Genomic DNA, 24,797 nt, shown 5'->3' on the forward strand with positions numbered 1-24,797 from the left:
TTTCCTCCCCCCCCCTCCTTTCCAATCTGCAAAAAAGCCCTTAAAATAATAGCATTACTGTACTTCCCTAAGTCTGAATTTCTCTACCCCAGAGCAGCTCGGGGGAAACCCAGTCACCGAGTGCCACGAGCAGTTCCATGAGCCAGCACTCAACCTCTGCATGCTTGAGACCAGCAGATGGCCCAAAAGATAATTGTGGGGTCTGCTCAGAGAAAAAGCTGGAGAGAGTTTGGGCTCCCAAGATAACCCAAGGGCCCCCCTGGTGTCCTACAAGCCGGGGCCGTGAGCAGAGACAGGAACCGGGGCTCGGCTGCAGCTGCAACGTTTCCTGTTTTACAGAGTGGAAAAAAGAGAGTGAGAGCAGAAAATGAGGTGGTTGGCAAGAGGATGGCAGTTGGAGCGTGTTCATGCCTGATAACACCCTGCCCCTGCACAGCAGCCCAGGGGTAGGACAGGACCCCTCGAGCCAGGTAAGTGCTGGAGCACCCACAGCACCGGGGCCGGTGAGGACTGGAGGGGAGCAGAGACTGAAAGCAGCAACATGCACCTTCTTCCCTCTTTTTTTTTTCACCCCACTTTCAGCCTCCACAACTTGCACCGGGAAGCTGTAACATGAACCAGCAAGAAGCACCTTTTTTTTTTTTTTTTCTGGTTTCCCTTGAAGCAAGAAGTGTAACAGCTTGGAAAGCACAGATAAAGGACATGTTTAATTAGAGAGGGTGATTTGGGGTAACAGAAGGAGGAAATAGAGTGTTAGCCTGTCAAGAAGGCCTCAGCAGTTTGCTCAGCTCGGGGTGAGTAATGGACTGTGTATTTCTTTGAGCTTTACCTTGCTTTAAAAGGGCATTTTTGGTTAACTGAGGCTATTCCAGCCCTGGGACAGGCTGGGCAGCCCAGAGGCAGCGCAGGTGGGAAAGGGGCTGAGCTATTCCTGATGGGAGGAGATGGATGAGTGCAGACTGGGCAGGATATTTAACTGAACCTTTCCTAAAACTCAGCAAAATCAGTTAAAAAACTCTCAGCATTCAGAACAGTGCCCTGGCTGGGTCTTGTGGGCACCTGACCACCCAAAAAACAATGTGCTCCTTCCAAAGGAAGCCCCTGCAGTGAAAGATGGCACCAGGAATGAGCTTTGAGCACTCCACAGCGAACACAAGGCCGATAAAAAGAATTACAGAGCAGATTTTAATGCAGACCCAAAAGCACAGAAGTATTTTATGTGTAAATGGGACTTACTAGTTCCCATTTTTTTCCCCCCATTAGACTCAATAACTTCCTAATTGCTTGAGAGAGAATGAGACCAGTGAAGTTTTCATAGTTTTTGTTTCATACTGAAGAACATTTAACCTGAATTTTCAGATACTAAAATTCCTCTTTTTTTGTTTGGGTAGTTCTTGCTCAGCTTTCCCTTTAACTGATGCAGAGGCAAAGTCTCAGAATACAATTAAGAATAACACAGTGGTGGACTTGCAACTGTGCAGAGAGGTCACGAGGAGGGAGGAGGCTCCATACCTGCACCCTGTGCACACATGTAGACAGTGTAACAGTGCTGGAATGGAGCATCTCCTCCTTTGGCCATGCCACTGCCTGGTTTGGGCCCCAAATTCCCAGGAAATGGGGCAGAATTCATGCCTGAGGCAAACTAAGAGTCCAGGCCCCCAGTCCTTGAGCACAGCTTAACAATTAATTAATCCCAAGGAATAATGATTGGTCTCTACACTTGTATGTGCAATGAAAGAAAGCCAGGGCTTGGTTAATCCCGGGTCAGGACCCATCCAACAGAGCAAGATCAGTGGTGTGTGTTTTAGACTTCATGGGCTATGGATTTACAGGATCACAGAATCAACCAGGTTGGAAAAGACCTCTGAGATCACTGAGTCCAATCTCTGACCTAACACCACCTTGCCTGCCAGACCATGGCACTGGTGCCACGTCCAGCCTCTTCCTAAACACGCCTGGGGACGGTGACTCCACCACCTCCCTGGGCAGCCCCTTCCAGTGTCTGATCACTCTCTCTGAAAAGAATTTCGCCCTAATGTCCAATCTAAACCTCCTCTGGCACAAGTTAGGACTGTGCCCTCTTGTCCTGCTGCTGGTTGCCCGGGAGAAGAGCCTGATACCCATCCCGCTACACCCTCCTGCCAGGGATTCACAGAGATTGTTCTCCGGCAACATTTACACCCACTGTCTGAGGACTCCAGAAACAAACACCTCACATTCGATAAATCTTAGAATCAGCTAGTTATGACTCAAATGGTGTCTTTTCCCTCAGTTTCAGCCAGGACAGAGGACCCCAGGGAGGTGAGAGCCCAGGATGATCAGCCAGCCCGGGGGGGCCCGGCCGCGGCGCCGGCGCTTGGGCGAGAGCTACGAGGAGAAGTGCGAGCGGCGGCACGAGAGCAGGGAGAACCTGTGGAGGAGGAACAACCTGACCACCTGCCGGCACCTGCCCAGGGGAGCAGAGCAGCCACCCCAGAGCCCTCGCCAAAGGGAGTTCCTGAGGAGGAGAAACCTGGCGAGCGACGCGGGAAGGGCACCCCCGAGGCAGGAGCCTGAGGGGCAAACCCCGCCGGACTCCTCGGTCCTGCTCCAGGTAACACCTGCCCCTGGGGCACAGCTCAGCACCCACTGGAACACCAGGATCCAAATCACAGTGCAGCCAGAATATGAGATTTGCACAGACAGAAGCACATGTTTTCTCACGCCCTACAAAGTCAGGTGTGGGCACACATTGTCACCCCCCTGAGTGCCCCTCTCCTGTTTTATGAACCCTGAACCAAACATTTTCTGCCATTCCTCCGAGCACAACCCCACATCCCAGCTGCCAGGCTACAGGTTTGCACTTACACAGGTTATTTTAGCCTTGCTAAGCGAGCTCCAAGCACCTGGTTTGCCTCCAGTCACCTTTGCTGTTGGCAGGAAGGGTGGAGGGATCAGGAGACTCCCTGGCACTCGCTGCCTGCCCTGTGCTGCACAGCTGACAGTGACCCAGAGGGCTCTCTGTCTCGAACAGCATCTGTGGCAGGTTGCAAAACACGCCAGTCAGAACCAAACAGATTTCCTTCTAAACTTCTATCCATGGAAAATGAACCATTCCCTGGTAGGCTGAGTTGATCCCTGGGGGTTTCACAAACTCGTGTGAGCACAGACAGCCAAACACGAGGTGACTTAAATGGGCACACCCTCCAACTCCCTGGCAATTACCAGCCTCCTGCTGCTGTTTGGTTCACCAGGTTCAGTCACAGGAATCTGGAACAGGCATTTACACGCTCACAGGGCCTTCTCTATTTACTCCTGCAGAGATATCAAGGCTCCAGCCCTGGGGGAAGCCAGTGCAGAACTGGCACCTCTGCTCCAAGGCAGCCAAATGGCAGCAGAGACCCAAACCAGGACCCATTTTCCTGCCACCCAAAGTCCTCATCTTGCCCAAAAAGATCTCAAGACCCTTAGAGGGGATTCCTTGCCCTGTTCTGGCATTGCCACTCCCCCTGCCCCAGCAGCCAGCTGGTTTTTCTCCCACTTGCCCACAAAGCTCTGGAGCTGCTGCAGCCAAAGCAGCAGATCCTCGTGGATTTGCCATGGTTTCTTGGTGCCCTTCACCCAGTCACCACAGCTACAAAGCCTGACCAGGCCTTAACCCCTTCCCCCCAGCCTGCTTTGGAGAGACACTGCCTCAAGCTGCCCTCTCATTCCAGGACTCGTGGAGCTGCCCCACGTCACCCCCTGCACAGCCCCTGCTCTACCTCAGCATCCCCCTTGGCATTCCTGCAGAAACCATTCCTGGGCAAAGTGACTCTGTGAACACCCAAGGTAGGTGAGGGATGCTTGGCTTTCCCAGCACAGCAGCATCCACATCTCCATCATCAAACTCCTTGGGATGAGCTGGTGGCTCCCCTCCAGCCCCAGCTCCCCAGCCAGGTTTGACCATCCTAGTGTGAATTTCCCCTGAACACGGCAGGAATGAGGAATATTTTTCCCATGGAGGGATAAACCAGCCCACAGCTTAACCCCCCCGTGCTGCTGAGCAGATGCTCTGCCCTACAGCTTTTCCCTGTCACTGTCCCAGTGTTATCCAGGGCTCTGGAGGCTGACTTCACTGCAGGATTACTCAACTTCTACTTCTCTGTCCATCAGAGCAGGACATTTCTTTGCTTTTTGTCCCCGTTGAGTTGTCACTGGACACTGTTTAAATTGCTGCCCATCCTAGGAGCCATCTGGGAGTGGAGATGGACACCCTAAAAGACAAAGTTCCTGGCTCTTCAGACAGGGGGATCACTCACATCCTTTCACTCTGCCTTCCCAGGAACACAGACCCCCCTTGCTAGTCCAAGAGAAGGAGTGAAAGACTCGAGCCAGCAGACAGAGTAAGTTGGCCCTGCCCTCCCTCCCTGGGCTGTGAATTCAGATCCCACAGGGCAGCAGCTTCCCAAGCCCAAAATGTTCCCCCTCAAAGAGGCACGAGCTCTTGCTGTCCAAAACCTCAGCTTGGGTGGGGGTGACAGAGGGTGCCCAGCAGCACAGATGGCTGCAGACCCCCCAGCACACACCTCAGTAACACTCTTTGGTTTTTTATTTCAGCTGTGGAACAGCAGTTTTTAATAAGGTAAGCAAAACAGTTTTCCAAGTGGCTTTCAGCTGAAGAAGGGAAGATTTAGAGGGGATATAAGGAAGAAATTTTGTTACTCTAAGGGTGGGGAGGCCCTGGCACAGGTTGCCCAGAGAAGCTGTGGCTGCCCCATCCCTGCAAGTGTCCAAGGCCAGGTTGGACGGGGCTTGGAGCAACCTGGGCTAGTGGGAGGGGTGGAATTACATCATCTTTAAGGTCCCTGCCAACCCAAACCATTCCATGAATTTCTGACTGGGACACTGAGTGGTGTTAAATTTCCCTGTTTTCCAAAGTTGTGACACTGCTGCTATAGGAAAGGAACTGCTGTCCCATGGATTTCTGCTCTTCTCACTCAGCACCTGCCCTGATGTCACACACTGCATGGCAAAAGTGCCCCAACCCCAATACAACCAGTGGCTGTAAAAATATTTTCATTTCCCTGGGGAAAGAAAAAAAACCACCCAAACAAACCCCAGCAGGCTCTCCCCCACCATGCAAATATAGGCTGTTAATTCACTTTTATTTAAAAATATTTAGATTATGGAGCCAGATCATTAAGTGTTTATAAACTGATCTAATCCTATTTTTAACCATCTACCCTTTCCCCTGTAGGAAATGATGCAGCTGTCCAACTACCTGAAGGTGGGTACCAAACAGTGCTCAGCACCTACTGGGAAAGCTGGTTTTCATCAAGAATAATACTTAAAAATATCATTATTATTATTATTAAATGCCCAATTTTAACTCTCTTCCCCACAGGAGGCTCTGCACCGGGAGCTGCTGCTCAAGCAGAAGATGATGATTTTGCAGGAGCTTTTCTCTACACTGCTGGAAGCCTCAGAGAAATCATGGCAGGTACCAGAACACCCCCAAAAAATTCATCTTGTGTAATATACTAAGCTTTTCTACAGGATTAATTTAATTTACAGTTCATTGTGCAACTAAAAAAAAAAAAAAAAGTGGTTTGAAAGTTCTGTTGGGGCAGAAAAGCCAGCGATTGGGTGAGAGGGCACAGAAACCTTGTGTTAGACATCCTGTGGTTTTTGAAGCTTCCTCCTTCATTTGCTTCTTCAAATATAATATGAGCAGGAAAAAAAACACCCCTGCCACACTCTGCAGGAAGTAGCCATGAAACCTCAGATTAGAAACAGGTGGGTGCTCTTTGCTGCTCCTTGTCTCTGCCGCTGCCTCCTTGCATCCCAGCATTTCATCAGCCTAAAAATTTACTGGGTGCTGGAGCCGGTGGTGCTGCTTGGAGGGGATTCCTGGAGCCACCTGAGGGGCTTTCTCCAGGGGGTGCTGGCAAAGGGAGGGATGGAGAGGTCCTACCCCACAACACTGCTTGTGCAAACTGATGGCGGGCTGCCTTTTTCCAGCTGAGGTGCCAAAAACTTGTTGTGGCAGCTCTTTAAATCTTTCCTAGTTATTTTTGAGTTTCAAAGAACACACATGAATGATATTGGAGCTCCACAGAGTTCATTTCTGAGGTGCTGCTCGTGTTCCTGGGTGCTTCTGGCTTGGTGGAGCAGATGAGGGATGCTAAGACATGGTTATGACTATCAGGAGTAATTCATTTTAAGCTCTTCTCTTCTTAAAAAAGAATTGCTGTTTTAATGAGTTTTCCTCCCCTTCCTGGCATTTGAAGCTGAACCTGATTTTTGGAAATGCCACAGAACTCTGCAGAGTTTAAGCTCTTTGCCATTTCCAGCACATCACTGCTGCTATATGGAATGATTTTTCCAGCACGAGCATCGTGCTTGGGCAAACTGGGAGCTTTCCAGAAACAGCATTTATTATTATAACCTTCCACCAGCTATCTAAAATGACTAAGGGAAGCAGCATCACAGAATTCCCCAATCACAGGACAGCCAAAGCACTGCAGCTGTCAGCAGTTTAAAATGCTTAAAATGGCACTTAAATGTCAGCAGTAGAGTTTGAGATTTGGAGCTGCTTGTTCAGGTAACCTCAGACTCTGAAAAAACAGGGCTGTAGAAGTACAAAAAAAAAATATTTTTTTTGAGTGTATTTGGGTGTATTTTGAGCACATTAGCCCTAATCCTCACCCCTGCTTGGCTTATAGGAGGTGACTTGAGGCTCTCTTGATGATGGGGGCTGTAGGGTTCTGTGCAAATATAAACAGTGCCAAGACACCAGGGAACCTGGTTTTGCTTGGGTCTAACAGCTATTCCTGTAACATCAAGGAGTTTTCTTTTCAGAGGTGTGACTTCAAAGAGCAGTGAGGATACTGGTGTTCTCAGCACTGGTGGTAGAAAAAAAAACCAGCCTATGTGATGTCTTTGCTGGAAATTTCGTCTGAATTTGCATCACTCTGGTTTCACAAAGCCCGAGCAGCCTGACTAACACTGAGAGGAGATGGTGATAACAAGCAAAATGAATCATCACTGCTGCCCTCTATCCCCCTGCCCAACTGCAAGATGTTGCAACACAGGCCCGACCTATTTTCTAAGGGAACCAGCAAGTTAGGACTGTCAGACCAGCAGGGAGGGACCACGAGCCAGGGAACAGGGCTGTGCACAGAGACCCTTCCAGACTCAAATCTCCTCCCTCTTAATTTATAATTTCACTGCCAGCACCTGCACTCTGTAACCAGAGAAACTGCCTCAGCACAGTTTTTCAACCCATAAAACTTTTGCTCCCCCCATATCCCACTTATCTGGAGATCACAAAGGTTCCCCTGAACTTCAGCACTGAAGAGGACTCTGAACCAATCCAGCCACAATATTACAGATGAAGGGGAAAAAATGAATCAAAACACGAACTAAAAAAAGATTGGGGGCATATTGTGTGGTTCCTGGTTTAACACGACAGTTCAATTGTTGTTTTTTGTTTTTTTTTTTTTTCCCCAGGGTCAGTTGAACGAAGACAAACTGAAGTGTAAACTAAGAGCCCTTGAAAATCAGCTACAGGCTTGCACCCAGGTAATGTCTGAGTCACCGAGAAACACAGGGGGGAAGAAAGGCATGAAAACCAAACACCAAACCATGTAATTGGGTCGGGTCTCAGTTTCCAGATCAATCAGATTAGACACGTATCCAAAAAGGATTTTTCCTCTTTGCTGAAGCAATGCTCCACAGCAAATTAGCAGCAGCATTTACACACTCTGGATTCGCTAATCTTCAGGTTTAACAAGGTTAGGAATCTGTCAGCAAAGACCCTTCAAGCACTTTATTTCTCCCTTACAAAGAGTTACTCAAAGGAGTGTGTGAAGAAGATCCTGATAGAGATGGAGGACCAGAAGCAGACCTACGAGCAGAAGGCAAAAGAGGCTCTTCAGAAGATGCTGGAGGACAAGCTCCAAACAGAGCAGCAGCTGCAAAACTCTCAGGTGAGGAACATGTTTTACACCTGGCTTGGCTTCAATTTAGTCCAACCACGACAAACAAAACACATGTCAGGGGAAAGGCTTATCCTTAGCAACAAAGATGCAAAAATATGATGTTTCAGCTACTGAGTAAAGCCCAAAGCAGCTTAATGCTTTGACATGTGCTCACTGTGTGAGCTGCACACCAAGTTGTTAAAACCAGCTCACAGCTGGGGAAATGTGCTGCTCTTTGTCAGCTTAAATTGTAATCCCTTCTCCTCCACCATCCCTTTGTCCCATTCCCTGCTCTGCACACACAAAGGACAATGAGCCACCCACACAGACATCCAGGGCATGAGGTCCCCAGAGATGCTTTTTCTGGAGTCACTCTTTTATGTGAAAATAGATGAGTTCCACCTCCCCCCCGCAAGAGGCAGCAGCTTGCTTTAACCCACAGGATAACTGGTATTTGCTGAAAAACAAGCAAATCTTATCCCAAGTACTGCCAGGCTTCTCAAGCCTGCTGGGAGCATGGGAATTAGTGTTCCACAGGGAACACACTGCCCATGATTGCTCTGTCCATCAGATGGCATCAGCCCCACACAGGTTATTGTATATATATACGTGTGTGTATTTATATATATATATGTATGTATGTATCTCCCTGGTGCTGCAGGAGGCAGCCCAGCTGATGGTATCCAGGCCAGCCTGCCACCATCCCACCCCAGGCTGTGGGTCCCAGCCCACCCATGGGTCTTTGCTTTCTTCCCTAGAGGAGCTTGGCAGCGACCAGAGAGGACCTTGCCTTCTGGAAAGAGCACGACACTGCCCTCAAAGCCGAACTGACCAAGATGACCACGGCCCACAGCGAGCTCAAAAACAGCTTCCACAGCTTACAGAGTGAGCTGCAGGTATGTTGATTGCCTGCAGGAACAGCCTCCACGTGAAAGCTCATGCTGGGTCACCCAGAGATGCTGTGGCTGTCCCATCCCTGAAGTGTTCAAGGCCAGGTTGTAGAGGGGTTGGAGCAACCTGGGCTGGTGGAAGGTGGCAGGGGGGTGGAGCAAGATGAGCTTTAAGGTCTTTCCATCCCAACCCACCCCACGATTCTCTCCTGGCCCCAGAGAGCAGAGGCCCAGAACGAGGAGCTGCAGCAGGCGCTGCAGAGCCTGCGGAGCGAACACGCCGCGCTCCACCTGAGAGCAACTGCCCTGAGCCAGGACAACGACCTCAAGGCCCAGCACATTACTGCCATTGAAGGTATTGTGTGCAGGGAAATAGTGCCAAATCTGTCCTCTAAAAAAAAGCAGAGCATATAAGGAATGTACTCTTGAAACTCTGGTCCTTAAAGCCACACACACACACAAGACTCGCTCGTTTTCAATGCGCTGTACACCTGAAAAGCTTCTGATTTCCAGAAGGCCCCTAAAGCCATTTCCTACTAGATTAAAGGACTTCAGAGAAGTCAAGCGACTTTCCTAGAAGAAAGGATGGCCTGGCAGACCTGAAAAAAGTAAAAAAATCAAAGCTGAGCTCTCAGCTTTGATGAGGACTTTGCATCCTTCCAGACCCATCAAACACAGCAATGCAGTGCCTGTTACTATCTGAGATGCTGCTTGTGGTGGATATTACCAGCCTAGAAATATGAGCTAACAGTGTCCTAGAGCACTGATTTGGATAGAGACAAGCAAACTTCATCTGGCTATTTTAAAATAGAATTAAGGAAGAGCAAATGGGTGGCAGCTCTAATTTCATAGTAAGTCCTGGACAAACAGCTTTAAAATAAACCATAAATTAGTAGAATGCAAGGCACACTGGAAAAAGCTGCCAAAACCAAAAGGGCAATTAACAGCTAAAAATCACATCCCTTCAGAGAAGAAAGTTCAGTGCAGCCAATAATTATCTGCTCCACTTTACACACATGGAGAATGGGAAAGTCACCATCCTTGCACAGAGACACAGAGATTTATTTATTTCCCTCTGTCATTATTTCAGACAAACTACAAAAAGAGCAAAAGCAGAAGGTGATGCTGGAGGCAACAGTCAGCCACTTGCACAGTGAGTAACACAGAGAGGCACAAGGTAAGAGGCCTTTGTAGGTGCTGAGGACAATAATGTGGCTTTCTGGGTTCACAGACTTGATCCAGAACAACCAAGAGAAGAGCCAGGAGGTGGCGGTGCAGAGGACAGGTCAGCAAACTTTGTAAGCCCGAGCTAGCACTCACTTGGACACAAGGATGTTAGTCCTGACTCTAGGAGAAGTCTACACTGGTTTAGAAGAAAGGATTATTTTAGAGCTGCACAAAACGAGTTATTATATTTTGCTAGTTAACATTAAAACAGAAATGTATTTATGATGACAAACACTTTAAAAATAAACGGATTTCATTGCAAATTCTACTTCAGTGGCTATGCCATTTTTTTTCCCAAACAAAACACATTCCAGTTTATAATTGCAGTTACAGCTGTACTTGAAAAAAAAAAAAAGTAATAAAATGCATTTTAAATCTTTCTCCCCTCCATTTCTGGCAACTACTTAGAAAGATAGCTCTAAATATTATTAACATGTAGCTACAGCAGAGACAGGCCTGTGATAATGATAATGAACTGAGCTTCTGCTGTGTGTGTAACACATAAATATTATCCTTAAACTGCTGAGTAACCAAGATGTAAAGCAAACCCAGAGCCTGGACCTGTTTCTCATCAGCAGCCTGACTGTTTTCTAGACCAGGTTTTCACCACCCAGACCCCACCTCTCACTCCTGCCAAGGAAAACCAAAACACTCTGTTAGAGCACCCCAAGGAGGAGGAGGGAGAAGAAAGTCTGAAGGATGAGATGCAGAAAAGGACATCCCAGCTCACAGCAAAGGAGAATGAGGTGAGGAAGTCACTGAGTTGTTGCTGGTTTAAGAGCTCCAGCAGCAACACAACACACCAAAGGTCCTGGAGGTAACCTGAACTTGGTGTCCCCTGTAAGGATTCTCCCTGCTGAACTTTTATCCTGATACCAGCCTTGCCTAAATCTCCACAGGCGAGAGTCTCGAGAGCCTCACAGGAAAAAGCCACTTTAAGAATTAAAACCTTAAACACAAATGAAGGAGAGGAGGAAAAGAAAAGGCTTGCAATAATAATAACAACAATAATAAAAATAACAGGCAGGGTCTGCCAACAAAAGCACTGCCCTTGCCACTAGGCTGCAAAAAAAAAAATCCAAGCCTTTCCAGCCTTTTACACATCCCTTTCCATCAAACCATCCTTCTGCCAACAGCCCCACAATTCTTAGAGCAGTGTTCAGACAGCAAGGATTCATCAAAAAGGGACTTGTAAAAAAAATTATTTATAACTTACTGTAGCAGAGCTCAGAGCCACAGAGGAGAAGAGCTTGTCATGCCAGACCATAATGGGGAGAAAAGCAGCACCCCCAGGTATCACCCAGCATGCCCTGGGGAAGGGTTTATAAAGCACAATCACAGCAAGTGGGAACTGCTGGGGAGGGGGTCCAGCTGCCCCCTCTTTGGCTCCTGAAGCCTCTGGGCAGCTCCTTGTACAGCTGCTGCCAATGACCTGCTCATCAGAATGGCAACAGGGTCTTGTGCCATGGAACCTTCAGGAAAGGGCCCTCCCCGGGTTTTGGGGTTGTGCAGCACAACCAAGCTGCCCAACCCACGTGTCCCACATCCCAGAGGGTTTAAAGGACTCTGGGATTGCTGTTGGGGTGGGTGGAGTGCAGAATGAATTTCAGAATGAGAGGCAAACCCTGACAGGAGTTTGCACTCCCTGTCTTCTTCCCGGTCATAAAAATCGTTATCCCTACGTTCTCCTGTGGGATGTGAAGGTTGGCAGCAAAGCCAAGCAGGTCACGGGGTGGTGACAGACTGGGCACTGCCTCCACCACCACATTCCCACTAACCCCGAGCTCTGCTCTGTTCCCTGCAGGTACACACGGACGCGCAGGCAGCAGGAGCCAGACCCCCCAGTCCGGGCGGTGCCGGCGCGCGGGTGAAGCGCTGCAGCCTCTGCGGGGGCCCTGCCAGGCTGCCTGGGTACAAAAAAGAGGGGACCCCCCCCGGTAACACCCCCTTGCTGTGCTTGCAGTGCTGGGAGCTGCGCTCGGAGCTGGAGGCCCTGAGCGAGGAGTACCACTCGTGCCTGACCAGGCTGCGCCAGTGCCGGGACGAGCTCAACCGCTCCCACGGCCAGCAGGCCAAGGTGGGAGCCCCCGACCCCAAATCCCAGGGCTGCACATCAGCCTGGGAAACCCCCCCCCAGTGTGGAAAGATCAATGAGGTGTTTGCTGAGGGATGAGATGAGAAGTTTCTTCTCTGGCAATGGGACTGAGGGAATGGCCTGGAGTTGTGGCAGGGCAGGGTTAGGTTGGGTGTCGGGAAAAGGTTCTTCCCCCAGAGGGTGGTTGGGCACTGAACAGGCTCCCCAGGGCAGTGGGCACAGCTCCAAGCCTGACAGAGCTCAGGAAGCATTTAGATGATACCCTCAGACACGTTGGGAATGGTTCTGTGCAAGGCCAGGAGTTGGACTTGATGATCCCTGCGGTCGCTTCCAACTCAGCACATTCTGCGAAATCCCTACTAACCCTTGCTTCTCCCCGCAGAGGCAGCGTTGTCACTGGATCCCCCTCCTGGTGGCACTCACAGCAGTGGCCATTGCCACCTTCCTGGCAAGTTACAGGCCATGAAGAGCCTCCTTGATGACTGACTTTACTGCAAGAACTGACTGTGCTTCCCCAAAAGTCACGACCTCGCCACAGTGCACCTTCTGCTGTTTAGTACCTGTGTGTTTGGTTCATATCCTGAGCTGGTCTCACTCCAGACAAACTCCCAATAAATGCTGGAATATCACCCCTTCCCTCAGCTGCTTTGGTTATTCTGTTCCAGCTGAAGGTTGCACCATCCTGTCCCCCATGGCACTGAAGGACAAAGCCACTCTGGTCATCACACAGGTCTCACACAGGGAGAGAGGGACAGGGCATCCCACACCCTCGGGATTTTTGCCCCCAGAATTCTCTTCCTTTATTTACTGCCCCTCTCTGCTTGTACCTGACAATGAAACCTGGCCCAGGGAGGCTGTTTAGCACAATCCCCTTGTTTTCCCCCCCATTCCTGTTTTGAGCAATTTTTCCACCTCCCATCCACCAGGCCCTGGCAGGTTTTACAGAACTTGACCCTCACTCATGCAGAGGCTCAGCTATGACCCAGTGCATGGCACCACCTCATATGAGCAGTAAATACAACATGGAACCTCCAATAAACTTCACAAATTCAAAGCACTGTGGTGTTCAAAGTTTTTATTCACCCTCACGCAGTGGACCACGTACAGGGGAACTGGATCTTTTGTCTCGGTCCCCAATGTAGGGAGCGCCAAAAAGTCCGAGTTTGCTCATGTTTTACAAGGCAACTGCTGGAAGAGTCACGACCTCGCTGGAAATGCAGAGATCCACAAAGTCACTCTGTGCACTGAATGCCTCCTTCAGCTCATCACACCAGGCATCCAGCACCTCCCCCAGCTTCGTGCAGAGGCTCTCCGGGATGCTGAAGGAGTAAATCTGGACCCTCAGACCGTCCTTTATCCTGGGGCAGGAGGCCTGGACCGTGAACACCCTCAGCGGTGTCAGCGCCAGGCAGTTCTTGGTGCCCTCCTCCCTGGAGAAGGTGTACACCGCGGGGTACCCCAGCAGCACCCCGACCACGGTGCACAGGTTCCAGTCCTGGGGCACAACCTCGCTGCAGGACACCGGCCCGGCGCTGGCGGCCTCAGCATCCCGCAGGTGGCTCAGGAGGGAGGCGAGGTGTCCCCTGATGGCCTCAGCCTCCTCCTCCGCGCAGAGCGCCGGGCATCTCCTCCCGGCCGAGACATCCACGAAGGGCGCGGGGCGGGCGCGGAGCATCCCCTCCAGCCTCCCGCGGGCCAGCGGCGGGTGCAGCAGCAGCAGCGCCGAGCCTTCCACGCCCAGCACGTGGATGCGGTGCGGGGCCAGCCCCGCATCCCGCAGCCCGCCCAGGTACCGCCGCAGCTCGGAGGGCCCCGCGGGCCCGCACTCCCAGAGCAGCGCCGGCTTCAGCCCCGCCGCCACCGCCAGCACCTCCCCGGCCGCATGCAGGGCACGGGCCGCCGGCAGCCTCCGCCGCCGAGCCGCCCTCGGCCCGCTCCGTGTCCCCAGAGCATCCCGGGCCGCCGCCACCAGCAGCGCGGGGGACAGCGCGGTGGCCCCCGGTGCCATGGGGACACGGGGGGAACCGGCGGTTCCGGGGCGGGTCTGACCGAGCACGGCCCCTCCTTCCCCGGGGCGGATCTAACTAAGAACGGCCCCTCCTTCCCCGGGGCGGATCTAACCCAGCACAGCCCTCCTTCCCCGGGGCGGATCTAACTAAGAACGGCCCCTCCTTCCCCGGGGCGGGTCTGACCAAGCACGGCCCCGGTCCCGCCCGGCCCCGGGCGGAGCGACCTTGCCAGGGCGGAGCCGTGGATAAGGAAAAGGCTGTTTTTGGGGAGCAGAAAGCTCAGAGCTCGGGGAGGGAAAGGAAGGAGGCGAGGACAAAGGGGCAGCGCAGAGGGGTGATGTGATATTATAGCTTCACAGAATCACAGGATGGTTTGGGGTGGAAGGGACTTTAAAAATCATCCCCTCCTCACGTCTCCCACTAGCCCAGGTTGCTCACAGCCCCGTCCACGGTGGCCTTGAACACTTCCAGCGATGCGGCAGCCACAGCTTCTCTGGGCAACCCGTCCTCAGAAAGAAGAATTTCTTCCCAATATCCAACCTCAATTTCCCCTCTTCTAGTTTAAAACCACTCCCCCTATCGCTCCATACTCCTGTAAAAAAAAAAAAAAATCTCTGCAGTTCTATTGTAGCCCCTTTACATACTGAAAGGTGCACTAAGGTCTTCCCAGAGCATTCTCTTCTCCAGGTGGCTTCTCTGAGTTTGCAGAGCTGTTTTTTTTTAAAAAAAAAAAAAAAAAAAAAAAAAACCAACAAATTCCTGCGTCATGTGCTTCAGGTGACCCTGCCTTGGCAGGGGCGTTGGACTGGAGGAGCTCCAGAGGTCCCTTCCAACCCTAACAACTCTGTGATATATGCATTTACAGTGCCTGTATATACACCCCTACATCCACCCCTATAAAAAAAGCACAGTAGAGGAAGCATCAGCATCCCAGCTTGCTGCTACAGCCCAGTTAAAGAGAAAAAACTAGACAAGGTGATATTCTCCAGGCAGTTTTAATAGAGCAGATTATTTTATCTTCCCCCCTCTAATGATCAAGTGCTTATATACAACGTATCAATAGCAGATTAAAAAAAATATTACAGAATTGAAAATCTGATTTATACACCGGGGTTGCTTAAGCAAAACAGCTGAAAAGGGTGAAGGAGTCAGAAGCATTCCTGCAAACCCCTCAGTTTAAAGGCTTCCAGAACAAAAAGCACCTATGAAATTATGGAATCAGGTGGCCAGATTTACAGATTTTATTTATTCAGGTCTAGGCAAGGCACTGGTTAAGAAACACTTCTCTATATGTACAACAGAAATAAACCCCCAGGGGGTGGGGACAAAGCCAGGGCAGGGTCTGTCACTGCGCCGGGAGCGGCTGTGCCATGTGCAAGGGGGGGGCCTGCATGGGCCACCCCTCCTGGTGGTTCTGCAGCAGCCTGTAGAGCTGCTTCAGGTGGGCCACGATGTTGTCCTTGATGTCAGGGGTGGAGATCTGCAGCCTCACGCTGCCGCTGTCGAAGGAGCGCGTGAAGTCCCCCGAGAACATCTCGTAGATCATCCGGGCCACAACGGGGATGACCTGTTTGAGAAGAAGTCATTTGTTTCAAGCTGGTGGAACACAGAATAACCCCGTTATTTTGCAGGAAGACCCCTGTTCTGGATGCAGGGGACTGTTTCCACAATAATCTAAAGAGCACTCACAGACTGATTCTATCCAACACATGTAATGGTGGTATTTGCTCTCCCCAAAACCACCAGCCCTTACTGGGGTTTTCCAGTGTCAGAAGCCACAGGTCTCACTGATCCAGAGCCAACACACCAAACCCAACAAGGCTGGCACAGAATCCAGTAGGTTGGAAAAGATCCTCTGAGATCCTCCAGTCCAACCTGTGACCAAACACCATGCTCTATGTGCCACCTCAGAGCCTCAGCTCCTACCTGCACCACAATCAGCTTCCTCTCCCTGGGCTTGCCATCGGGCCACTCTTCTCCAAAACAGAAGTAGATCTCATAGGGTGGTTGTTTCTCAATTTGTCCTTTCTGATGGGCAATCAGCTCTGGGAAGAAAAGCAGAATGCTGCAGGGTTGTCCTCTGCCAGTCAGAAACACCACATCCCACCTCACTGTATCATCCCGGGTCTTGCCTACACACTGTCCTTTGCCACCTCTTATATACACACAATTACATATTATTTCTTGCACCCACAGAGCTTTCTTTAAAAGCAAGGTCCTTCAGAGTCTTTCAGAGCATTAAATGAGTTTACATTCCCTTTCTTCTGCCACACATCTGTTCCATAGTCCTCTGGAGTCAGGGAAACGGTGGCCCCAACCCACACTCCACACACAAACAAAATAAACAGTGCACCCAGACCAACCCTTTCCAACAGTGCCACCGAGTGCCCAGACCAGCACCCGAAGCCATTTCCCAAAAGCAGAAGTTACCTACCGCTTAGGAACGTTTCCAGGCAGAAGAGTTTGACTTTCTTCTGCCTCTCAATCAGGTTTGGTGTGGTGGAGGAAGGCGCACAGGGCCCCGACCAGTACACCTTGCACTGGCAGAGCCGCACGGCGTAGATGGCGTGGCCGCTGACCTCCAGGATCAGTCCCCTGTCCATAACATCCAGCAGCCGACTCGTGAAGATCTTCTGCTTCTCGTTGGTGATTTGCTCTGTTCCTGGGAACTTCACTTGCTCCAAACTGATGGGCCCAAAGAGCTCCTCCTGGTCTGGCATAGGGCCCAGCTCTCCGTAGAACAGTCTGCACCCCTGCGGGTTGCTCACGGTCGTCGTGGGTCCAGTCTCCTTCCCTCGATACTCAAACTTGATTTCTAGGTCTGTCACTGAGAGAGAAACTGTCACTGTGGCTTTTTCTCAGCATCAGCAGCAGAGACACACCATGGAACCACAGAAGCCCCGTCCAACCTGGCCTTGGACACTTCCAGGGATCCAGGGGCAGCCACAGCTTCTCTGGGCAACCTGTGCCAGGGTCTTCCCACCCTCACAGGGAGGAATTTATTCCCAATATCCAATCTAAACCTGCTCTTTTTCAGTTTGAAGCCATTCCCCCTTGTCCTGCCACTACATGTCCTTATGAAAAGTCCCTCTCTTTCTTGCAGGCTTCCTTCAGGTACTGGAAGGCCACCGTGAGGTCACTCCAAAGCCTTCTCTTCTCCAGGCTGAACAACCCCAATACCCTCAGCCTTTCCCCACAGCAGAGCTGCTCCATCCCTCTCATCAACTTGGTGTCTCCTCTGGACCTGCTCCAACAGCTCCATGTCCTTGCTGTGCTGTTGTTCCCCAAGAGCTGGAGGCAGCTCTGCAGGTGAGGTCTCACCTGAGAGGGGCAGAATCCCCCCCCTCCCCTCCTGCCCAGGACAGGGTTGGCTTTCTGGACTGTAACAATCCACACTACAGTCACAGGAACGTTCAAACTCTACACAGTTGTTGCAAACAAACAAACAGCCACAGGGAAAAAATGTCAAACACTGGTTTTTTTTTAAAGTACAGTGGCAGAAGCACTATTACAAACCCACACACATACTTGGCAGAGAGCTGATCCAGAGCTCAGGGCTGCTGAAGAAGTCGTGCTGCAGCGCAGTTGGGGGCATTTCCATATCCAGAGGTTCATTCTTTGGCCACACAGCTTCAGGGCTGCAGTTTTCTGCAGTGCCTGGAGCCATTGGAGATTCTAAAAAAAGGCAGCAGTTCTTCAATAAACCAAGATCTTACTTCAAGCATGCATCAATTTGCAAATAAACAGCTTCAACAGTACATTAGTCTGTGCCACCAACCATTGATATTAAGAAATGGAAATGTCTCTTGAATAGGGACATGCTGAGATTGATTCAATTCTTCCTCCTCTTCATCATCAAGATCATTATCCTTTTCATCCCACGGAGCTGAGCCAGTGGAACCTGAAAGCAAGCACATTCTTGTGGGTGGATGCGAAACACTGTGATGCACTTCTTGAAAAAAACAATAAAATCTTCATATTGGTTGTGCCCAACATTGCATAATTATTTGTGTCTTTTTCAAATGTGAGTAAAAGCACAAATGTGATCTGTACAACACGATATTTTCAGTTTAATAAATAAACATTAACATGGCAGCTGCTCTCTGCTGCACACCAAGGCAGCTGGAGAGTTAAATGCACAGAGGGAAAGGAATTGTTGGACAAATGCCTGCTCAGGAACCAGCAGGGCCCTCACCTGGATTAATGATTGATCCCTGGGACTGCGGGATGTCGCACACCTCATAAATTTTAATGGGGTTCATGGGCACCTCCTTGGTGCCATCGTACATCAAATTGAATTCCCGGCTTTTGTTAAGTGCACATCGGAGCTGGGCTTTCCACTTTGCAGGGTCTGGCTCATCCACTCCTTCCTGGTACTTCCCTGTTTCCACGGCCCATGCCTGGGGACAAAGTACACGGAGCTCAGTCCGGCCCTCTGCACAGAGCAGGTTTTATCAGGAATCAAGCTTCCACACAAATTCACTGCAAAAACCCTTCTCCTGCACAAGTCTCAACCAGAGCTCTTCTGATAACAACAAAACAGAAATTCCCTCTTTAATAGCTTTTGCCATTAAAAGAAAGGGGAAGAAAAAAAAAAACACACACAAAAAAAAGTTGGAAATCCAAATTTCAAAAAATCATTAGTAATTCTGAACATGCAAAGTACAAGTTGCAGAGGATCATGCCCAGAATTTTTCTAGGTCTCTCAGGTTCAGTAGCAGAAGGCATTTGGAGCCATACCCTGTGCAGGAGGAATGGACTTGTTAAAATGGAGTGAAAGGGAAGCCACAGACATCCAGTGGCTCCCTCACCTCAAAAATCAGACTATCAGCCCAAGATCCCTCTGAGATAGAAGCCAGAAATTCCTCAAAGGAGTGCAGGGAGTTATAATGAATCCCATGGGATAAGAATATTACGGGCAGCAGCGATGGGTGCTTGTGATGAGCTTGTGGTGGGACCTCTTCAGATTCACTTAACAGCATTTCATGGTTTGGTGCCAAGAGCAAGGCAGCTCCCACATCCCAAACCGAGCAGATGATTCAAGGAGCAGTAACCTTCCAGAGCCCACGGCTCAGACACCACCTGGCCTTTGGTGGTTGGAAAGGGTTAAAGAACTCAACACCGACTCAGGCAGTGCCAAGCCCGGCATCCAGGTGCACAAAAGTGGCTTTTCTGAGGTCAGATAAACAGGACAAAATGCGCCTGGAAGCAGCTCCCGGGCCAACAATCCGCCCCCTCTGTCCCCGTTTCAGAGCTGTGGTGCCCCCGAGCTCTGCCCTGCCTCACCTTGAAGATGGTGTTCTCCTCCTCGTGCTGGGGGCTGTGCCGGGTCGCGTGTTTCCAGGGGATCTGGAACCGCTTCGCCTCCCGGTTCAGCCAGATGAGGCCGGGGTACATCCCGCTGTCCACCTGGGCCACCAGCCACGGCTTCAGGCGGACCCTGCGTGGGTGCAGCGCCATGGTCTGCAAGAGACAAGGGAGCAATAACCACCCGCCCACCGCTGCAGGTCAGTCAGGACCCAAACGCTTTAAAACGACCTGAACTCATTTAAGGAGAAAACCGCTGCGCTCCTGCTGCTGTTTTTCGTGTTGCTGCACGTTGAAACCACCCATTCAGACTCAGCTGGGCGACTCCTCTGCCAGCAGGGGTTACACACACATCGCCGAGCGGGGAGCAGGACTGTTACAAGGACGACAACTCGCTCTTAAATCTCCCAGAGCGCGTTATTCGCGTCCGCTGAGCGCGCGGAGGGCGAGCCCCGAGCGAACCCGAGCCGGAGATAAAGCCACGAACAAGCCACAGCAAGAACGGGCAGCAAGAGTTTCCAAAGCCTCAGCAAAGGGGCCGGATCTGATCTCGTGCTCCCTCAGTCCTGTCAGACCTGCCATCGAGGAGGAGAAAAAACTCACACTGTGTTGTGCTGAACGAGAGGCTTTTAGCCCAGCTGGGCTGGAGGGGGCTGGTTTATCCCAGAGACAGAAGTTCCTCTCAGAGTCACTTTATGGCTTTTTCACGAATGCCCTGAACGCAGCATAATCATTGGCAAACACCACTGACCTGTAATAACCAGGATGTTTATCCAGAAGGACATGAACTGCAGGTCTGCCCTGCGCTCCTGCTAAAAATCGAGTGCTGTTTACTTAATGTTTTCGTTTAAGTAGCCCCGTGTTGCCGATACAGTTGCAGCCAACCAACAATATTTTCCTTGTGTAGAACAAAGCCAAACAAACAAAATTTACGCCTGTCCCTCTGCAAGGCCAGGAAACATTCAGATCTTTAAATTTTGGAAGGGGACTTCTACATGTGCTTAGAAGCTGCACCCCCATATTCATTAGCAAATCTTGAAACAGAGGTGAGAAGTTACAAATATTCCCATTAATAAAGCAGTTACAGGTTAAGTAAAACCTTTGCCATAAGCCCTGAACACTGCTGCAGGAGTTGCAAAATACGTCTAATGGCAGAGATGGAGAAGATTAAAAAAAATCCTATCCAAGAACTAGTCTAGGAACAGGTTTTATTTGTTCAAATACCTGTAGATCCTATTCAGATGCAAGCGCTCACACAAAATTAATCCAAACACAATTTAGTCTATCTGTTAAACAAAGAAAATATTCAGCTTCAACTGCAAATCATCTTTGAATAATAGTCTGAAAATGTGTGGGCACATTAGCAGAGTGTTTCCCAGGAGCTGCAAAGGATCAGGAAGCAATCACCAAAATTATTCTGTGCTCCTGAAACTCTTCTGTGTTAGCTCTCCGTGTCAGAAGCGCCCTCAGAATTAAACTTGCAGCAGCGTGTTTGCAAAGACACAAAGTCCACGTTAATCCTGGAATCGAGAGCAAAACCAGGTACGGATTTCTCTTGGGAAAAGGAAAAAAAAAAAAAAAAGAAGTGACATTTTAACAAAAAATCCCTCCTGAGGCTCGTTTCCACCACCGCTTTCACACTTGGCTTTACAAGCAGTCCCTTCCAACAACAACCACCACGTACACACGCATTTGCAAGGTCAGCAGTAAATTCAAACCCACTGAACAGGCAGAGAAATTAGTGCCCCTCTCACACCAGCCGAGTCGGGTCCCGTGGGCTGGGCTCGGATTGTCAGACAGCGTCTGTCAATACCCGGCTTGACAATGCTTTAGGACCTTTTATCACCAATGACTTGTTGACACAATAACCGAGAGCAAATCAACTTGAATCCCATTGCTGGGCCCAGACGGTGAGTCAGCCTCCTACAACCTTCAACTTCGATCTGGGGGGGTGGGGGGGATCCTGTAATTCCAGAGACTCCGGGAATGTCTTCTCACTATTCCTGGGATTTATCAAGGGAGGTTCGGCCCTCACTCTGGACCCTCCAGTTCGCTTCATTCCCACTCAATCTGGGTGGTGTGTGGGGATAATTAGCACATCCCTGTGCTGCTAATGCCCGGTCAGCAATGTAATTATTCCCTGTACCCTAACTATTACTTAATAAGTCTGACACTTCTCCTTGGAGAGGAGACAGTCACCCCGACAAGAGCAACTCGAGCAAACCCAGGAAGGAGCAAACATCCTGGGGCTGCAGAGGAGTGACCAAGGTCAGGGACAGCCCCGGTCAGCTGTGGTGACTCTCGGAGCCCTGGAGTGGGGCCAGAGAACCCAAAAACACACGGTGCACCAGGAAAACGCGGCCTGAAGCCCAGCCCAGCTGTGCTGCACAGATGCTTTCACTCTCTGCCTGCACTCCCAAATATATTCAGTGTTCCTGCTCCACCTCGTCCATTAAGTCTCTGAAGGAGGAAAGGTCTTCTCTGGGTTCGACAGCTCAGATCCCGTTCCTTGCTTGCTGCCTTTGATTACATCACCCTGTATTTCATGGCTCTGTATCCATCTTTACAAAGGCAAACGTTCCCACTGAGAAACTGAATTTCCATCTGACACTTAATCACCTCCCTGCACCGGAACCCTGAGCTCCCACATTTCAGAGATTTAATTTTCTCCCATCCGCTGGCGTTCCCCCCCCCATCCCCCTACAACACACCCAAACACGGTGAACTCTCACAAGTCCCAGTCACGATTAACTCTCACAGTTCCCCCTCATGACGAATTCTCACAATTCCCAGCCCAATCTGGAAACCTCAGCCCCCTGCCACGGGGGGAAGTTGGAAGGGGCACGAGTCGTTAACAGCGTTGGTTCTTGGGGTGATAACAGCGGGGGCTAAAGCGGTTGGGGGGGCAAACAACACCCCTGCCCCAACTTTAGGCCTCGCTTTACCCCGACTTGAAAGGCGTAGCCCGGGGCTAGTACAGCCCAACCCGCGGCGCAGATGGGGAAGGGAGCCATAAATTGCCATTTTCAGCGGGCTCTGCCCTCCCGGCTGCCCAGGGAGCCGCACAAACCACCCCCCCCGGCACCACCACCACCCCGCACCACCGCCCATCCCGCCGGGACCGGGGCGCTCCCGCCGAGCTTTCATCCCACGGAACCCCTTCGCGTCCTGTTGGCTTTTTCCTCCCACCCAAACTATCCCCTCGCTCCCCGTGGCGATCCCCGCTCCGCCTGGGAGCTGCGGGAAGGGCGGATCCCGCGGCCGCTCCCGTCCCGCCGCATCCCATCCCGGCGCGACTCACCCGCTCCGTCCGTCCGTCCGTCCGTCCGTCTATCGGTCCGCCGGCGGGTCGGGGAGCGGCTCCGCGCCCGCGGGGGCTCTGGGGCCGCCCCGCGGGGCCCGCGCGTGGGCTCGGGGAGCGAGGCGGCCGCGCACACTCAGGGCACGCCCCGCCCCGCCCCGCCCTCACCTGCCCAGGTGCGCCCGGCGCAGCCGCGACACCCGCCCCGCCCACGGACACGCAGGGGAGGGGAGAGGAGGGGGTAAGCAAGCAAAGGACCCCCCCCCCCCAAAAAAAAAAAAAAAAAAAAAAAGGGATGTTTAGGGGAAAAAAAAAAGTCATTTTGGATTGGTTCCCCCCGCCTCTTTTAAATGGAATATTTAGGAAAATAAGTTTCCTTTTTCCTTTTAAATGGGATTTGTAGGAAGTAGAATTTCCTTTCAAAACCTTTTTTTTTAAATTAATATCTAGGAAGGAATTTTTTTTTTTTTTAAACTCCCCTCCCCTTTTTAAATGGAACATGTAGGAATTAAAATTTCCTTTTAAAACTTCCCTCTGCCCCCTCCTTTTAAATGGAATATCTAGGAAGTAACATTTCCTTTTAAAGGGGATATACATATATATATATATTTTCCTTTTAAACTGAATATCTAGGAAATAAAATTTCTTTTTAGATGGGAAATATTTCTTTCTTTTTAAATGGAATATTTAGGAAGTAAAATTTCCTTTGAAATGGGATATAGATGTATTTTTTTTCCTTTTAATTTGAATATCTAGGAAAGAAAATTTCTTTTTAAATGGGATAATTTTTTTTCCTTTCAAATTCAATGTTTAGGAAAGAAAATTTCCTTCTAAAGGGGATATATTTTTTCATTTCAAATTAAATATTTAGAATATAAAATTTCCTATTGAGGTATATTTTCCCCTCGTAAATTGCATATTTAGGAATGAAAATTACCTTTTAAATGGGATTTTTTTTTTTCCCCTTTTAAATGGAATATCTTGGAAAGGAAACAAAACATTCCTGTTAGGGTTTTTGGGGAGGTTTTGGTTTTTTTCTGGAAAGCATAAAAACATCCCTCTTTCCCACCTCCATCCCCACTCTGGGATCACACCTACCCCTGGGAAGGGGCTCAGCAGCATCTCCCCCGGTCCCTCCGAAGTCTCTTGCCCCTCCAGCCTCACACCTGATTTATTTTCCTCGTAGGTGGAGGGCTGTGACTCAGTGGTGAATCTTAGTTTCAAGGATCACACAAGACTTTACCATTCAGTTTCAATGAACCAGAAAATAAAAAAAAAAAAAAGTGGGAATTTCCCTTCTCCTTCCCATGATCATCATGATCACTAAATAGAGTCCTGCCTTTGGAAAGGCTGACTTACCTCCACAGCTCAGTCCCGAGCCAAGGGCTTGGAACTCTGCGAGATTTTGGAAATCCTCACACCCAGAGAAAGCAATTAGACGTTTTTCTTGGAAAGTTTGCCTTGTGAGATGCCAAGTGCAAGGTAAATATCTCAGGCTTCATTCACTGGGCACGGAGTGCCACTCAGGGACAAGGTTAGCAGGAGTTTGACAGCACATAATCCAACCCTTCTGCCAATAAACAGGAGACAGAAGGTGACACTCCAAGGTCAGTGTGTTGGGTGACACAGAAAATGGGGGGTGAGATGGGTTTGGTTGGTTGTACTTCACTTTAATATGTAAACCAAGGGGCATTGCATTACACCTGTAATGCAATAATACATATATTACATCCACATTCTGCTGTATAAAACCGTGCAAGGGGACAGACAATCTTGGGAGCAACTGGGAAGAGACTCAGGGAGGTGCTGGGCTGAACTCCCAGCCAAACTAGGAAGGATCTTTTGATCTCTCCTCAGATGGCTCAGCACAAAAGCTGCCATTCATCCTCCCTGCATTCCTGCTGTCCACGCCTCCCTCCTGCCTGGAGACAACGGGCACATCTAAGGATGCTTCAGGTTTGCTTTGTTTGTGGTTGGATGCTCGGGGAGCTTTGGGAATGACACCGGCAGTGATGCTGCTCCCTG

At 50.3% G+C, this 24,797-nt stretch overlaps 3 protein-coding genes across 8 annotated transcripts; 1 reads left to right on the forward strand and 2 right to left on the reverse strand.

Moving 5' to 3' along the window:
• Positions 1 to 281: 281 nt before the first annotated feature.
• TRAF3IP3 (TRAF3 interacting protein 3) lies at positions 282 to 12,772 on the forward strand. The gene is made up of 16 exons (XM_027895191.1): positions 282 to 794; positions 2,273 to 2,593; positions 3,696 to 3,810; positions 4,304 to 4,364; positions 4,579 to 4,603; positions 5,219 to 5,248; positions 5,366 to 5,461; positions 7,474 to 7,545; positions 7,812 to 7,952; positions 8,702 to 8,839; positions 9,053 to 9,188; positions 9,924 to 9,986; positions 10,065 to 10,118; positions 10,655 to 10,806; positions 11,865 to 12,137; positions 12,538 to 12,772. Exons 2-16 carry the CDS (start codon positions 2,315 to 2,317, stop codon positions 12,619 to 12,621), a joined length of 1,719 nt encoding a protein of 572 aa, XP_027750992.1. The 5' UTR covers positions 282 to 794; positions 2,273 to 2,314; the 3' UTR covers positions 12,622 to 12,772.
• A 478-nt stretch (positions 12,773 to 13,250) lies between these two features.
• On the reverse strand, positions 13,251 to 14,163 carry CUNH1orf74 (chromosome unknown C1orf74 homolog). Its single transcript, XM_027895192.1, has one exon. The coding sequence runs from the start codon at positions 14,161 to 14,163 to the stop codon at positions 13,330 to 13,332; it is 834 nt and encodes a 277-aa protein (XP_027750993.1). The 3' UTR covers positions 13,251 to 13,329.
• A 980-nt stretch (positions 14,164 to 15,143) lies between these two features.
• Positions 15,144 to 22,820, reverse strand: IRF6 (interferon regulatory factor 6). 6 transcript variants are annotated; one of them, XM_027895218.1, is made up of 8 exons: positions 22,773 to 22,820; positions 19,451 to 19,627; positions 18,360 to 18,564; positions 17,943 to 18,065; positions 17,693 to 17,839; positions 16,599 to 16,991; positions 16,091 to 16,209; positions 15,144 to 15,731 (listed from the first exon to the last, which is right to left on the reverse strand). In XM_027895218.1, the coding sequence occupies exons 2-8, from the start codon at positions 19,622 to 19,624 to the stop codon at positions 15,510 to 15,512; spliced, it is 1,383 nt and encodes a 460-aa protein (XP_027751019.1). In that variant the 5' UTR covers positions 19,625 to 19,627; positions 22,773 to 22,820; the 3' UTR covers positions 15,144 to 15,509. The 6 variants fall into 6 exon arrangements, with proteins under 6 accessions (XP_027751019.1, XP_027751022.1, XP_027751018.1 ...); XM_027895221.1 differs by lacking the exon at positions 22,773 to 22,820 and adding an exon at positions 22,191 to 22,195; XM_027895217.1 differs by lacking the exon at positions 22,773 to 22,820 and adding an exon at positions 21,308 to 21,528.
• Positions 22,821 to 24,797: the final 1,977 nt, after the last annotated feature.

The sequence above is a fragment of the Empidonax traillii genome, unplaced genomic scaffold (assembly GCF_003031625.1).
Source record: "Empidonax traillii isolate 1590-97213 ecotype Southwest subspecies unplaced genomic scaffold, ASM303162v1 scaffold451:size1465578, whole genome shotgun sequence".
Taxonomy (NCBI): domain Eukaryota; kingdom Metazoa; phylum Chordata; class Aves; order Passeriformes; family Tyrannidae; genus Empidonax; species Empidonax traillii.

Bases quoted from the DNA above. Each gene is read 5' to 3' on its own strand.
- TRAF3IP3 (XM_027895191.1), top strand. From the start codon at position 2,315: ATGATCAGCCAGCCCGGGGGGGCCCGGCCGCGGCGCCGGCGCTTGGGC. The intron at 5,249-5,365 runs GTGGGTACCAAA...TCTTCCCCACAG, and splicing joins AGCTGTCCAACTACCTGAAG to GAGGCTCTGCACCGGGAGCT. The intron at 10,807-11,864 runs GTGAGGAAGTCA...TGTTCCCTGCAG, and splicing joins TCACAGCAAAGGAGAATGAG to GTACACACGGACGCGCAGGC.
- CUNH1orf74 (XM_027895192.1), bottom strand. From the start codon at position 14,163: ATGGCACCGGGGGCCACCGCGCTGTCCCCCGCGCTGCTGGTGGCGGCG.
- IRF6 (XM_027895218.1), bottom strand. From the start codon at position 19,624: ATGGCGCTGCACCCACGCAGGGTCCGCCTGAAGCCGTGGCTGGTGGCC. The intron at 18,565-19,450 runs GTGAGGCAGGGC...CTTTGTCCCCAG, and splicing joins AGGAGAACACCATCTTCAAG to GCATGGGCCGTGGAAACAGG. The intron at 15,732-16,090 runs GTAGGAGCTGAG...CTTCTCAAACAG, and splicing joins GGAAGCTGATTGTGGTGCAG to GTCATCCCCGTTGTGGCCCG.